Source organism: Sceloporus undulatus, unplaced genomic scaffold (assembly GCF_019175285.1).
Source record: "Sceloporus undulatus isolate JIND9_A2432 ecotype Alabama unplaced genomic scaffold, SceUnd_v1.1 scaffold_29, whole genome shotgun sequence".
Taxonomy (NCBI): Eukaryota; Metazoa; Chordata; class Lepidosauria; order Squamata; family Phrynosomatidae; genus Sceloporus; species Sceloporus undulatus.
In genome coordinates, this window is record NW_024802951.1 from 32,182 (window position 1) to 46,448 (window position 14,267).

Genomic DNA, 14,267 nt, shown 5'->3' on the forward strand with positions numbered 1-14,267 from the left:
TATATATATATATATATATACACATACACACTAAGATATAAGATATATATGCACACATATGCTAAGCGATAATGTATATGTATATATATATATATACACATACACACATATGTATGCTAAGATATTATGTATAAGATAGTTATATGCTAAGCTATAAAATGTAAGATATATATATATATATATATGCTAAGCTATAAGGTATACATAGACATAAACATGCTAACCTATAATACATAAAATGTATACGCTAAGCTATAAAATATATACACATATATGCTATGCCATTATATATGTGTGTGATACGTACATATATATGCTAAGCTATAAGGTGTGTGTGTGTGTATATATATATATATATATAGAGAGAGAGAGAGAGAGAGAGAGATACATATGCTAAACTATAAGATACACACACATATATATAAACGCTGATATAAGATATATATCTATAAGCTATATACATATAATTGCTATATATATATACATCTCTCTAACAAGGAGAGAGGGCCTTCTTGACGGCTAGCTTTGCCCCTCACAAGGCGAAAGCGAGGCCCAGAAAGCACCCGGGGCTCCCACCTGGACGACAAAGCTCTCCTCTCCCCTCACTTCCGGTTCGTAGGCGCCAGTCCGCACCCGGCCCCAGACGTCACTTCCGGCTCGGAGCGGAAGTCAGCCCCTGGGGGCCCTGGAGGGGCGGGCGAAGGGGGAGCCGCTGCCGCCGCCGGGCCTGATGTCCGGCTCCCTCTCGTCGGGCCCGGCCTGGAGGCCTTCCCCGGCTCCGGGCTCCGGCTGAAGGCTTCCCGATGGTGCAGCTGCTGGCGCTGGTCTGGCGGAGGCTGCTGAGGAAGCGCTGGGTGCTGGGCCTCGTCTTCGGCCTCTCGCTCATCTATTTCCTCAGCAGCACCTTCAAGCAGGTCAGGCTCCGGGCGCCCGAGGCCAGCCTAGGCGGCATCAAGAGAAGCAGCGAGTCTAGATCCAGCGAAGTCATAGCGCCACTCGATTCTGCTCTGGCCAGGCCCCACCTGGGATACTGCGTCCGGTTCTGGGCAACACAATTCAAAAGGGATGTGGAGAAACTGGAGCATGTCTAAAGGAGGGCGATTAAAATGGTGAAGGGCCTGGAAACCATGAAGCCCTATGAGGAAGGACTCAGGGAGCTGGGGATGTTTAGATTGAAGAAGAAAAGCATAAGGGGTGATATGATCGCCCTGTTTAAATATTTGAAGGGATGTCATATTGAGGAGGGAGCAAGCTTGTTTTCTGCTGCTCCAGAGAACAGGACCCAGAACAATGGATGCAAGCTCCAGGAAAAGAGATTCCACTTAAACATTAGGAGGGACTTCCTGAGAGTAAGGGCTGTTTGACAGCGGAAGACACTCGTTTCTTGGAGTGTAGTGGAGTCTCCTTCCTTGGAGGTCTTTAAGCAGAGGCTGGATGGCCATCTGTCAATGGGGATGCTTTGATTGAGAGTTCCTGCATGGCAGAAGGGAGTTGGACTGGGTGGCCCTTTATGATTCTAGGAAGGTCCAGTTTTTGCCAACACTTTTCCTGTACTGCTTTGTTTTGCTTCAGGAGGAGAGAGTGCTCTGGGACCGAAACATCCCCCCCTCACAAGACGAAGACCACCCGATTGCATGGAAAGTCCAGTTCAGCCCAGGGAACAGCAGTCAGCAGGGGAACCAGTGTCGAAATTCTGTCCAAGGGAAGCTGCTGATCACAGATGAACTGGGTAAGGGTCCTCATTCAGTGGTGTATTGGTTAAAGCATGGGCCATCCTCTGCCCCAGAGCCCCACTGGACTCCCCCAGTGTCTGAGTTTAGCCCTTATCCCCATAGTACCTAGAGGAAAAGTGGATGTTCCCAGCAAGTGTATTGCTAGCAGAGAACACTGTTGTAATCCAAGTATTTCAGAGTGTCTATAGAAAGGCTCTGGTTCTGATAGAAGGGAAAGCTGCTAGAGGTTATTTTAAATCAACACTTCTACCCATAGAATTAAAAGATACAGTATAGCCATGTTAGTCTGTAGAATCAGTACACCAAGACATCTTGAACCACCTTTGAGATTCACTGAGAGAAATTGCCAGCAGGAGCTTTCATAGACTTCGGTCTACTTCCTCAGATGCATTTTACCCATTCTTTGTGATTCTCTGTAGGCGTCTTGCTAGAGACACTCTCCTGGCAAGGCCCTGCCTCTTTCTCTGCTCCATTCCTAATTCCCTGAAAATATCCAGGGTTCCTCAGTCCTCCCTTTTTCTGCTGTTACATTTCTGGGGATGTAGGTTACATCTGTGAAAGAAAGGACGTCTTGGTGAATGGTTGTTGCAACGTGGAGGCGCCCAATACAAAGCTGTACAGCTGCGACAGCTGCCTGTCAAATGGATGTTGCAGCGTGTATGAGGCATGCGTTTCCTGCTGCCTTCAGCCCAACAAGGTAAGGAGGACTCGATCTTAAGGGTGCACAAGTGGTGTCCATAACAAACATGGAAGTTTATATGATTGTAATAAATATAAGATACATTTTAAAAACTGCATAAAGTCAATGCAGGATATGTGTGGGCACTCCTTTCCCTTCCAGGTTGCCTTTCTTACCTTCCAAAATGTCTGGGGTTTTTTTCAGCAACAGGTCCTGGAAAATTTTTTGAATCGAGCAGCTGTGGCCTTCCAGAACCTATTCATTTCAGTTGAAGATCACTTTGAGTTGTGTCTGGCAAAATGCAGGACCTCATCACAGGTAAGCAGGGAGAAGCCTTTGGTTGTGGAAAGCACACAAATAGTCTGGCCAGAACGTCCCTGTTAGTTAGGAGGAACACACAGTCAGAGAACGACTCTAGTGTAGTGGTTTGAGCGTTGGACTAGGACTCAGGAGACCAGGATTCCCATCTCTGCTGTGCCATGGAAACCCACTGGGTTACCTTGCAGTAACAACACATAGCCTTCCTACAGCATCTAGCTTCCTTGCCTCTTTTTGTGGCTGCTGCCAAATGGGCAACTTGTTTTCAAAGACAGTTGTGGCTTTTAAGCCACGTCAAATTTGGTGGTATGGCTACAACTTCAACAGTAGGCAACCTGCAGTGGTTTGGGGGAGGTCTGGAGCCTCTGGGAAGTTGTGTCCCCCCCCCCACCTTTTATAAGTGCTGAGGAGATTTTTGTGGGGTTGGATATGTGTGGGGCAAAGGAGGATTCCTTGTGTCAGAGAAGCAGTCAGCCATACTTACCTAGTAAGGAGGACTTGTACATAAAGATAGGTTTTCTGCTTGAGAAGCTTTTGAAGGATGTGATGAAGAATTGCTCCACCTGGCAGTGTCCAGGCATTTTGTCTACATCTGTCCTATCCCTGCAGGGTAGGAAAGCGTGATAACGGTAATGTACAGAGTGGGCAAGGAGGCATTTAATCCCCTCTTCGAGATTTGTGAGGGTTGGCCTTGACTAAAGATGGACAAAGTAGATTCTTATCTGTCATATCACTTGGCAACAATTCTTTTCCTTCACAAACACGGAAATTGGTGCTTTGTCTGCCGCTCTCTCTAATGCCCACATTATTTGAGTCATGAACTGCTTCCAAAATTTGGAGAAGTGTGCAGCCCAAAGGATAACTCTGGTCCTGCTAGGAAATTGAACCTTCGCTTACACTTTTGCATGCAGTAACAATTTCCAAGGTTTTCCCTGTTGAATAGAAACTGCAAGAGTTTTTGCACACATTTCAACGATATTTTGCACTTAAGAATTGGGTGAGTGGGTAAAAATGTTGTTGAAATCTGTTTTCCTAAGCCCAAATCACTATTTTTTCTGTGCAAACAAAATCTGGAGATGTCAAGGCCTTCTTCATGGAAAGTTTGTGCTCCACTACTCAGCTGTGCTCCCTCCCTGTAGTGTCCCTGGTGAACAGTTTTTCTGTATGTCCTTGGTTTTCCCTAAGACATCTTCTCTTTCTTTTCTGATCAGAGCGTCCAGCATGAAAACACCTATCGGAACCCAATTGCCAAATACTGTTATGGGGAGTACCCCCCTGATCTTTTGTCTGTGTGAAAGTTGTTGAATAAGCTGGTACCAATGTGAGAGAAATGGAATTGCAACAAAAGGAAGAGCGACATCACAGCTACCTTTGCTTTGACTTGCTTCATACTCCAGGATTTGATTTCACCTCATGGAAGACCTTTCCCTGAACAGTTGACATCTCCGTTCTGTTGAAAAATGGAATCAGGACGCTGTGTCCCAATCATTGGATCCAAAGGACCATAGTCAGACATAACAGGTCTGGTCAGTCAAGTTCCATGTTGAAAGACATTTGTAGAAGTTATATCTCTTGGCCTGTTTTGGACCAATGGACAAATGCAGCGCGGAAGAAAGACTGCAAACCCATTAGGTGGGAAGAGCATGCTATCCTTTGTGTAGGACAATAGCTTTTATGTAAATATTATTTATTGAGATCATACAGTATTGGCTTAAGGTGTATTTGATTTCCTGAAGCAGGGTGTCAGGTGTGAAACAAAAAACATTTATTTGGGATGAATTGTCCTAGACTTAAGTCAACTTGTCCTACATGTGTGCCATTCTTGGACATGTCAGCAAGGAATTGGCAAACAGCACTTCATCCCAAACCCTATTTTCTAACATCGTTGTGGAGGAAAGGAAGAATTTCTGCAAATTTTAATTTGGAAATTAATTAATTGGATGTAATTATGGTTTTGGCTGTTGTGGTCTGTGTATGGCCTTCAGTACATTGAAAGAAAATGCTTGTGGCTTTTCGTTCAGTGTTGTGCTGCTCAGTGGGACAAGGTAGTAGCCCAAGATGCTATGCTGCTCTCAGTGGTTCTAAGGTAACTGATGAAATTTCCCAAATGTGCAGAATGCTCTACGCTTGATCCTAATCAAAGAAGACTTTATTAACTACATAATGGTAAACCAGGATATGATTAGCTGTTGTGTCCAAATCTCAGCTGGGTTTTTTTGTCATTTTCCTCCCAGTTCATAGGGATGAGGAAGGTAAGGAAATGGGGAAGTAAGTCCCCTCTAAACACATCCAGTCAGTAATAGACACAGATCTTAGGCATTACCCAGTCAGAGATGACCAGCTAGTTCATCCTCACTTTATAATTCTTCAGCAACACAATCTGGAGCTGTTGTGCTTGAAAAGGAAGCTGTACAAGGTCCCACAGGGTTTCCTAGAGGTAGCCATGACTCCTACCCATGCTATTATCAGTGGTAACAAATGAAAATGACAAAAATAAAATATACTATTTCTAACTCCTGGCAGCTGCCTGTTAAGTTCCTACTTTCTGACCTAGGGAGCATATTGGATTACGAAGCCAAAGAGGACTATGACTTTGTGTGTGTGTATCTTCAAGCTGCCTGTTGACTTAATGGCGACTCCATGAATTTCATAGGTTTTTCAAGGTAAGAGGTGGTTTTGCCAGTTCCTTACTCTGAAATATAGCCTACAACACCTGGTATCCGATGATGGTCTCCCATCTAAGCACTTATCAGGACTGTCCCTGCTTTGCTCCCAAGATCAGATGGGATTCTGGTGCCTTTAGGTCTGCACTCTCACTTTAGGGAGGGATAACTAGGCCTTCAACACTTCTTGCACACTATTTCTTCCCAAAATTCCCTGAACATGAGGGAAAAAACCGTTTCATTACCTTGGCAAAGACTGTCCTTTCAATCCTGTTGGTAGTTCCAGTGACTTATCAGTTGAATAGTGAATCATTATTGTAAATCCCTCTTGATTCATTGTGTCTGCTGTTGTTGGTATTAATAGGATTAAGCCTATACAAAATAGGCCATGCAACAGTCCTGGCCCTGACTAAGAAAGAAGAGTGGAGCTCAGCAAACCCCAACAGACACGCTTATACTTCAGTACATGAGATCTACCAGTGCTACCTAGTCTCCACTCTGGAGGTAACCTTTCTAATACAGCATATTAACTAACCTATCTTCCAGAGCTGAAGACACAAAAGGCTGATATGATGACAGGTTTTTCAACACCCTTATTTACTTGTGAAAGCCAAGTTAAAGAACTATAAGGCTATAACTTTGTATTCCAGCTAACCATGCAGTAGAAAAAGGAGACACACAAGCACAGTAAAGTTTCCAATGCCTTTATAATATGTGCAAAATACATTCTCAATCACCTATCTCCAAATCTCCAATTCACAGTAAGAAACACTTATGGCTCCTGTGTACATATGGGATAGGACTAGTAGTAAATTGTTAATCTCAAAATATGACTATGCATCAAACTAGTTTAAGTGTCCTGAGGACTTTCCTAAACTATAGTTCTGGTAAAATTCTGATAAAAGAGTTTTGGCATAATCCCCATTTTCTGCATTCTTGGGGGGGGGGGGGGGGGAAGGCACCTGGCATTCATGTCTTTACACGTTGGCACTTACTATGAACAAGCTCGCTTACACCCCACTGGCATCTAGTCGGGCAGAGATGGCAGCAGAACCAACCCAACTATGACAACAACCAACAAGGCTACAAAAGGAAATGGGTCTAGTGTTTCAAATCAGAAGTAGGACCATTTTAGCATCCAAGGTGTATCTTCCCCACCTGGGGGAAATATGAGAGACAATTTGTCTTCACACAGCCACAGTTTAGAGGCTCAGCTCAGAATTACCTCAGACTGAATCCCTACCTCCCAGAAGAAACTTTCACAGAAAGTGTTGAAGTATTTACAGAGTATCCCAATCTTCACATTCCCTTTAGATCAGGAAGAGCTGCTGGCTTAAGTCAGGCATCCAAAACAGAAGTTAGTCTGAGCCCTGCGTGATGGTAATACAGTGATAATTTAAATGTTTTCTTTTCCCCCACACCCATATTAGAAAGTCAAGGCCAGTCAGTCAGTTCCTGAGAGATGCATCCCATTCATTAGCTCCCTGTGAAATGCGTAGGACGGTGTTTGTTGCAGCCTTTTGGAGTGATCAGTCACCATGGAACACATGACTTTCTGACTGGGATCCATAGGATGCATTGGCTTCCTTTAAAAAATGGGAAGGAAAGTCAGTGCAAGAGACGCAAATTGGATCTCAAAGAAGTCCACATTTTACCTTAATTCTGGCCAACACTGTCCAAATCCATCAATGCAGAAAATACCCCCCCAGTCAAATAAATTTTTTGACTTTTAGACTAACACGACAAACACTAGGATATGAGCTCATCTGCAAACTTACCAATTCATAATCTTCGACATATTTGTATTTTTTCTCTCTGTAATAGTATCTTTTCTTCATAAAATACAGGACAATGACATCACACAGGACAGTTGCCTAGGTAAGTGTAAAGGTAGTGACAAGAATTGTTATTAAATGGCTCCTTTTTTAAAGCCCCCGATTAAAAGGAATGCCACACGGAGGGAGAAGAAAAGTGCTTACCACACCAAAGAGGGCTAAACCAGATCCGATGTTAATCATTGTGGGAATGATATCAAATTTTCCTGCCTAAGACAGACACAGATATACTCAAGTTATTCACACATGTTCCAGAGACAGCCTAAGAAATGCTTTTGTAGAGGCAGCCAAGACTTCCTTGACGGAGTCTGCCCATCTGTAATGCTGGGGATATCTATTCTATTCTAACTGCCAGTGGGTCCCAGATCTTGGTAGTCTTAATACAGAAGCTAGGGATTGACCCGGGACCGTAGACATCCCAAGCCTATGCTCTACCACTAAGATATGGACCCTCCCAAGGCAAAGAAGTAGAGAGGTGTAATTCATGACCCATGCAGAACGTTCTCAGGAGCTGTTGACACACTTATTTTATTTGTCAGAGTAGCTACCTTTCCAAATACCATGATGTCAAAGCGGATGCCATAAGCCTTGATGAGTGTCCGGGAGTCTACACCATCAGGTGTTTTGTAGTACTTTGCAAATCTGAAAAGGGAACAGGAAGGGGCATGCAATCAGCCAGTTACAAAGATATCCTGCTATCACAGCAAAACTACATTAATACTCAAACCAGTAAACCATATTTGCTGCTAGATTTCTTCAGAGGTGGATTGCCATTGCCTTCTTATCAGCAATAGCAAGTACATTTCTATACCGCTTACTGATGTACTAAGCGGTTTACAAAGTGTAAGCCAATTGCCCCCAACCAGCTGGGTACTTATTTTAGCAACCTGCGGAAGGATGCCAGGCTGAGTCAACCCAGAAACCCTGGCTGGTATTGAACTCACAACCTTGTGGTTTGTGAGTGAGTGGCTGCAGTACAGGCATTTAACCACTGTGCCGCCAGGGCTCCTTATTAGGTGGCAGAGTGTCTCCGTGGGTTTCCATGGTGGGCACAGATTTGAACTAAGGTCTCCCAGAGTCCCAGTCCAATCCTCAAACGATTATGCCACACTGGCTCTAGATCTCAAGACCCAGGAGATCTAGAACAGCCAGGCAGATAATGCAACTTCTACATAGCACCAAAGAGAGTTCAGACTCTACACAGGTGGCTGTTCTCAAACAGAGGTGCCTCCATTCCACAGATCTCCCTACCTGAAATTGTATCCAGGTGAGACTGTGTGGGCAGAATCCTTGTTATCAATGCGGCGGAAGGTATATTTTGGCACACAATGAGCAGCAGCCTTGTCTAAGTCACAGTTCCAGTTAATCTGCAGCCCCATCACTCCGCCCTGTAGAAACAGAAGCAGTGCCTTCAATTTAAATTCAAACTGCAATTTTATTGGACACAATACTATTTTTCCACTGTTGTGTGCCTTCAAGTCGTTTCTGACTTACAGTGACCCTAAGGGGTTTTCTTGGCAAGATTTGTTCAGAGGAGGTTTGCTATTGCCTTCCCATGAGGCTGAGAGAGTGTGACTTGCCCAAGGTCACCGAGTGAGTTTCCGTGGCTGAGCCAGGATTTGAACCCTGGTCTCCAGAGTCATAATCCAACGTTCAAACCACTACACCATAATTCTCTATAGTCTTTTGCAACAAAGCATGTGCTGAATTTTATATGAAGTTCAATAAACAATGCATCCTGGCACTCCAAATCCATTCTGAAGAGAAAAAAAGTAGAAGAAAACTAAACTGAAGCTTATGCTCAGAGGTACTATTTTAAATGCTGGGATCTGTACAGCTTATTTCAAATGTTCAAAGCACAAAGACATAGGTGCTATCCAGTGGATAGTTCTATTGCCTCAATGTTACAGGTTGGTAAAATGAACCCCGCATTCCCCCATTGCCAAAGAGGAGTCTGTTATAAAGATATTTGTGGCAGATTCATACTGCAGACTGCCCACTTCAGATTTGCAAAATAGCCAAGTAAAAACAATTAGTAAAGAAAGTCTTCTGCAAATGCAATGGGCATTACAACTGAAAGTAAAAGTATAGTTGTTTCAGAGGAAACCTTAATCCCGGAAAGTTAAACATTTGCTGTTAATCGCCTGAGTGTCTGTCAAACAACACTTGTTTGTATAAACCTATTACCCAGATACCCTTGTTCAAATACACTGGTTACTCAAGGAAAATGGGTAGAAACAAACATTACAGGGAGAGGAGACGGGAGATGTCACATAGTCCTGCTGGCAGAACTTGTACCATACATCTCTCCAATGCAGAATCTTGGCCAGTATTCATATTTTGTTAAAATAAATTCAACCCTTGAATGTCTTTTCAGCTGTATTTTCTCAGTATGTAACCTAACTGACCTCAATTGCCATCTCCTGGAAATCCTGTGCAGCAGCTTCAACCATATCGCGGAGGCGGAAGATTGGACAAAAGGGGTCCGTTTTGGCATTGTATTTGCAGTTTTTGAGGTATGTGCTATTGATGTTGGGGAGAATGTTTCGCCTGGACAAAGAAAAAAGACGAAATGGCAGGTAGCTCACCAAGTAGTATTTCCAGACTCTGCTTGCAACATTCAGACTCTGTGCATGAGTTACCTCATTTTTTAAATGTTCCCTTCTCCATCACTTTTTGCGTGATGTCTTTCAAGATTGTAAGGCTGAAGGCAGGACTGGCTTGTCTTTTTGAAAAACTGATATCTAACCCACTCTATCCGCAGTAAGAGGAATGAATATGATATAAATAAAATAAACAATTTAATCTGAAGTGTGAAGTCGAAGGCTTTCATGGCCGGCATCCATAGTTTTTTTGTGGGTTTTTTGGGCTATGTGGCCATGTTCTAGAAGATGAGGACATGGCCACAGAGCCCATTCTCATCTTATAAATCTGAAGCATTCCCATTTCCTCGACTGCGCTTCTCATTTTTATTTTTATTTCTCTTTTGGCAACTTAGTCAAATTCAGCTTACCTTCTCTGTTTCCCTCCTCACAATTTCCCCCTTTCATAAATCCAGGTTCCCTTTCTCCCTACTCACTCCAGAACCCTTGCTATCTCAAACAATGCCTCCATTTCCCTGAAATATCACCCCAATATCACCCTATCAAACAAAAACTGTAGAACTTCAGGGATTCCCCACTTCCTAAAAGAAGCTGGCAGTTCAGGAAAAAAATATACATACTTAGTGAAGTTGAACTTGGGGTACCAGATGCTGTTCTTCACGAGAAGAGTAAAATTCTCAGCATCCTTGAGGAAAGCTGGTCTAAAGACGGTTGAAAAAGAGAGAAGACCTGAGTGGAAACATTTGACCACACTTAATGTTTAACACCTTGTTGGCAACTAGCTGTGTTATGTGACCACTTGGATCAGGGTAGTGGGTCAAAACCCTGACAGTTCATCCTTCGCGTCTCTTTGCCATAGATGGCAGAACACATGCTTTTCTCAGGTTTAGCATTTCCAGTTACAATTTGTACATTTGTATGATGCCCTCCTTCCTTCCTTCCTTCCTTCCTTGAACCAGGCTGGCATCTTCTTTGACTGTGATTGGCTGAAAGGCAAAGGCCATCTTGTTCAAACTGTCTTTGCCTCTTGAGTTTTTCATGTTACAGTTATTATCAATCCCTTTTTATTCAATTTTGCATTTGGATTGTATTTTGATGGCTTTTCATTGCTGCCAGTGCCCCAAGTGGTGTGGATAATGCCAGAAGGATGGGATATAAGTTTTTGTATCGTTTTAAAGTAAATATATAGAGCTCTTACATGGATTTCCATGCAGGCTCTTCTCAAACCTAGACCTGCTTGGTTTTAGCTGTATGAAAACTGAGGAATGTGGCAACTTTCAGATCTCTTTCAGTTACAATTCCCATCATCCCTCCTCATTGGCTGTCCTGGTTAGGACTGATGGGAGCTGGATCCCAATAACATTTGGAGGGCTATATATTCTTCAGTCCTAAACTGAGTTCTTATATGCACGCTGACCAGAATTCTGGGGCCATAACTAACTGCATGAAAGCAATGAACCTAAATCTTTTTGTTGTTATGTAACTAACAACCAAAGGGAGGCCACAGCAGGCATCAGGATAGTGTGGAGGTGCAGCCTTGGACTACAACTCCCAGTGCCTCCTAGCTAAGGGATTCTAGAAGTTATCATCCAAGCTCTGGGAAGAAATTGTTGAACCTGTGCTGACAAAAATCACCTCTCCAAAACTGTTCTTTCCATCTGAACGGACCTTTCCCTTTCCACCGCCATTGGTACCTTGAGTTTGGTCCTCGGGGAACAACCACGAGAAGAAAAGCCCAAGCCCCATACCCTTAAGAGCCAGCATCAAGGCCATATTAAGGCAGGTTGGGGCTATAGAGCTGTCTCAAAGATAGGGCCCTCTTTAGGCACACGTGGGAGATACATACAAAAGACAACAGCACGGAAATCATAATCAACCTATTTTCTCTCCTTAAATGTCAGTGATATTATTAGAAATATCAGGATATTTGGGATTGGCTTGAGAAAGCAACTATGTACTTCATTTCCCTTGAGCACTTGAGTCCCTAGCCAGTGCACCCGTGGAACCATTGATAATCTGTCCCTGGCAGTAATGGTCCAGATGGATTTGACACAATGGTTTTGATTTAATACAATGTAAGTGCATACTTTCACATTTATGTAAAGGTACCCTGTAAGGGTGGTGGTGGGGGGGGGGGGGAACAAACAGATACTGTTGAACAGCAACTCCCATCAGCATTATCCAACATACTGTAGTTCATGAGCAGGGATGCTGGGGGGCACAGTCCAATAATATATGGAGGACCAACATCCCCCACCCATTTATAGAGGCTATTCCCACCACAGTGCTTTTACCTATAGGCTAGCAAAAGGGATTAGACACAAAGGAAGTCGGATGCCAACCTCTATTCCCCAAGGTCATGCTGCCTGGAGATGATGGCATTATGGTCAAACATGTCTACAGAGCCCCAAACTGGGGAAAGCTGCTTCATCATACAGAAGGTCATGTTTAACCAGCAGGCATTATCAATGTTATAGAGAGGATCCCGCATCAGATGACACACAAACCCATTTTGTTAAATCAACATGTGAGGAGATGTGTGTGCTGGCCCTCTCCTCTCTGCCCATCATCACCCTTCATATGTGAAATATCCACAGCTTGGAAGCCTCACTTTTAGACAACAGCTCCCAGAATCCCCTAGCCAACATGACCATGGTGGCTGAGGGATGCTAGGAGTCAAAAACAGTAACTTGTCTAAGTTCTGGGGAGCAGTGATCCAAAGAGGAGACCACCTTCTATGTTGGAAGGCTGTCCTCTTCAGATTATCACTCTCCATGTCAGAAAAGCAATGAAAGAGAGGCCATGGCTAGTGCACTCGCCTCCTCTTGTGTGCATTTAAACTTGAAACCAGAAAAGCCAAATGTGGCTTCATGTGTTTAGAAAGCTGTTCCAGTTATCTGATGGATGCCTTCATGCTATCCTCTGGAATTGCTCCTTTGGAATTCTTCCCCATTATTTCTATTTGCACAAGGCACTCACTTGGGTACCTCCTCATCATTCTCCACTGGACACCAGGCAAACACTTCACAAGTTTTGAGTGTGTGATTTTGGGGGTAATCGACACACTTCCCAGTTTGAACACCTGAAGGGATATGGAAAGGCCATCATAAAAAAGTCAGAACAGCAACAACACCATCACCACCACAGGACTCAGACACACGTAGAGCTCAAGCCACAGGCAGAACTTTTTCCTTCTAAGGGAGACAGGGATAATTCATATATTTCAGAAATGCAGGATTTAACATGGTGAGCCTGTAATCTCAAGCAGTGGATTCTGGGTGTCATAAAACAGTGGTAAATTGTTTAGCTCTTCAAATTATTTTTCCTACCAAGAAGGAGATCATCTGGGATTTTACACCCAAGATATTAAAATCATTTGGTTTAGGAAAGAGGATGCCATTTGCTGCTTTGCTGCAGGCAGCAAAATATTTTGGGCTGATGGAGGGCTGAGGCAGAGAGAAAGAACAGCTTGCTTCATGGCGTTTTTATCTAAAAAGCAAGTAAAATTGCTAACATTGAACATCACATCCGTTCATACCGTTACTGTGAGTGCCAATGTATCCTTTTGTGCAATCCTTATCAGACTGGCAAGTTGTGGTCTTATCTGGAAACTAGAACAGAAGAAGAGCAAAGATACAAACTGAGAAGAAAACTTATCAGTCCACCAACAGAGATGTTTTTCAAGCTATCACTGAAATCTGCAGGAAGCACTTTTGAAACTATCTGCATGGAAGCCGGCAAAAAACATTTAATTCAGAACTATTTTATCTGTTGTGCGTGGATCAGTCAGAAACAATCCATAGGAGTCAACAGGAAGAATCCCACATTATTTGTTTTACAAGGGCAAAACTCTGCATCAGACTTAAGGTAAATTCTCTGCCATAGACAGATAGGTTCCAGGGCCAGAATAAATTAAGGAAGATTGTATTGATTCGAAATACAGATCCTGATATCCAAGAAAAAGTCAATTAAATTTGAGGATGGGGTCCTTGTGGAATGTACATACCTCTGAACAGTATCCTTGCGTCTGATTCAATGTGATGATCAAATTTGTCATGACGAATACAGAATTCTCCTCCTAAATATGCAAAAGTAGGGGGAAAATAATGAGTTTTTTCCAGGGAGGATAAGTTTTAAGTCTTACATGTATAACCCTGCCTCTCTAAAAGAAGACAAATGACCACCTGCATGAAGGACTTCCATATTTTGGCAAAGGGGGCAAATTGCATTAAAATATCAGTTTGGGAGCAACCAAACAACCTGCCATCCACTCTCAACAAATCTATTCCCTTTCAGGCTGAGCGCCTGGGATATTCTTATGAACATTATAACAGTGTGAAACACCAAACTGTCAGCAGTAGAAAAGGCCAGTTCAAGTGAGTGAGAGAATGGAAAGCCTTCACACAGAATCTAAGGACAGGAGGAGCAAACAAGCC

At 43.3% G+C, this 14,267-nt stretch overlaps 3 protein-coding genes and 1 long non-coding RNA gene across 8 annotated transcripts in view; 2 read left to right on the forward strand and 2 right to left on the reverse strand.

Annotated features, from left to right (window-relative positions):
• The window catches only part of LOC121917633 (RING finger and transmembrane domain-containing protein 2-like), a 19,403-nt gene extending 18,740 nt beyond the window's left edge, over positions 1-663 (reverse strand). Inside the window, exon 1 of one of the 4 annotated variants that reach the window (XM_042443741.1) lies at positions 577-663. The gene's annotated coding sequence lies outside the window, so the exon portion shown is untranslated. The other 3 variants (XM_042443738.1, XM_042443740.1, XM_042443739.1) reach the window with 3 other exon arrangements.
• Positions 664-667: 4 nt separating this feature from the next.
• Positions 668-5,243, forward strand: LOC121917636 (SREBP regulating gene protein-like). The gene is made up of 5 exons (XM_042443745.1): positions 668-914; positions 1,573-1,729; positions 2,279-2,430; positions 2,617-2,730; positions 3,942-5,243. Exons 1-5 carry the CDS (start codon positions 804-806, stop codon positions 4,023-4,025), a joined length of 618 nt encoding a protein of 205 aa, XP_042299679.1. The 5' UTR covers positions 668-803; the 3' UTR covers positions 4,026-5,243.
• A 232-nt stretch (positions 5,244-5,475) lies between these two features.
• On the forward strand, positions 5,476-9,741 carry LOC121917637. The gene is made up of 3 exons (XR_006101072.1): positions 5,476-5,897; positions 7,241-7,271; positions 9,606-9,741. It is a non-coding gene; the product is annotated as an uncharacterized LOC121917637 (long non-coding RNA).
• Positions 6,082-13,926, reverse strand: LOC121917635 (P2X purinoceptor 4-like). Of its 2 annotated transcripts, XM_042443742.1 has the most exons (10): positions 13,838-13,926; positions 13,370-13,442; positions 12,811-12,913; positions 10,452-10,532; positions 9,637-9,778; positions 8,480-8,616; positions 7,777-7,870; positions 7,373-7,438; positions 7,172-7,267; positions 6,082-6,979 (listed from the first exon to the last, which is right to left on the reverse strand). In XM_042443742.1, the coding sequence occupies exons 1-10, from the start codon at positions 13,886-13,888 to the stop codon at positions 6,923-6,925; spliced, it is 900 nt and encodes a 299-aa protein (XP_042299676.1). In that variant the 5' UTR covers positions 13,889-13,926; the 3' UTR covers positions 6,082-6,922. The 2 variants fall into 2 exon arrangements, with proteins under 2 accessions (XP_042299676.1, XP_042299678.1); XM_042443744.1 differs by lacking the exon at positions 12,811-12,913 and having other exon boundaries at positions 10,452-10,560.
• Between the last annotated feature and the right edge of the window lie 341 nt (positions 13,927-14,267).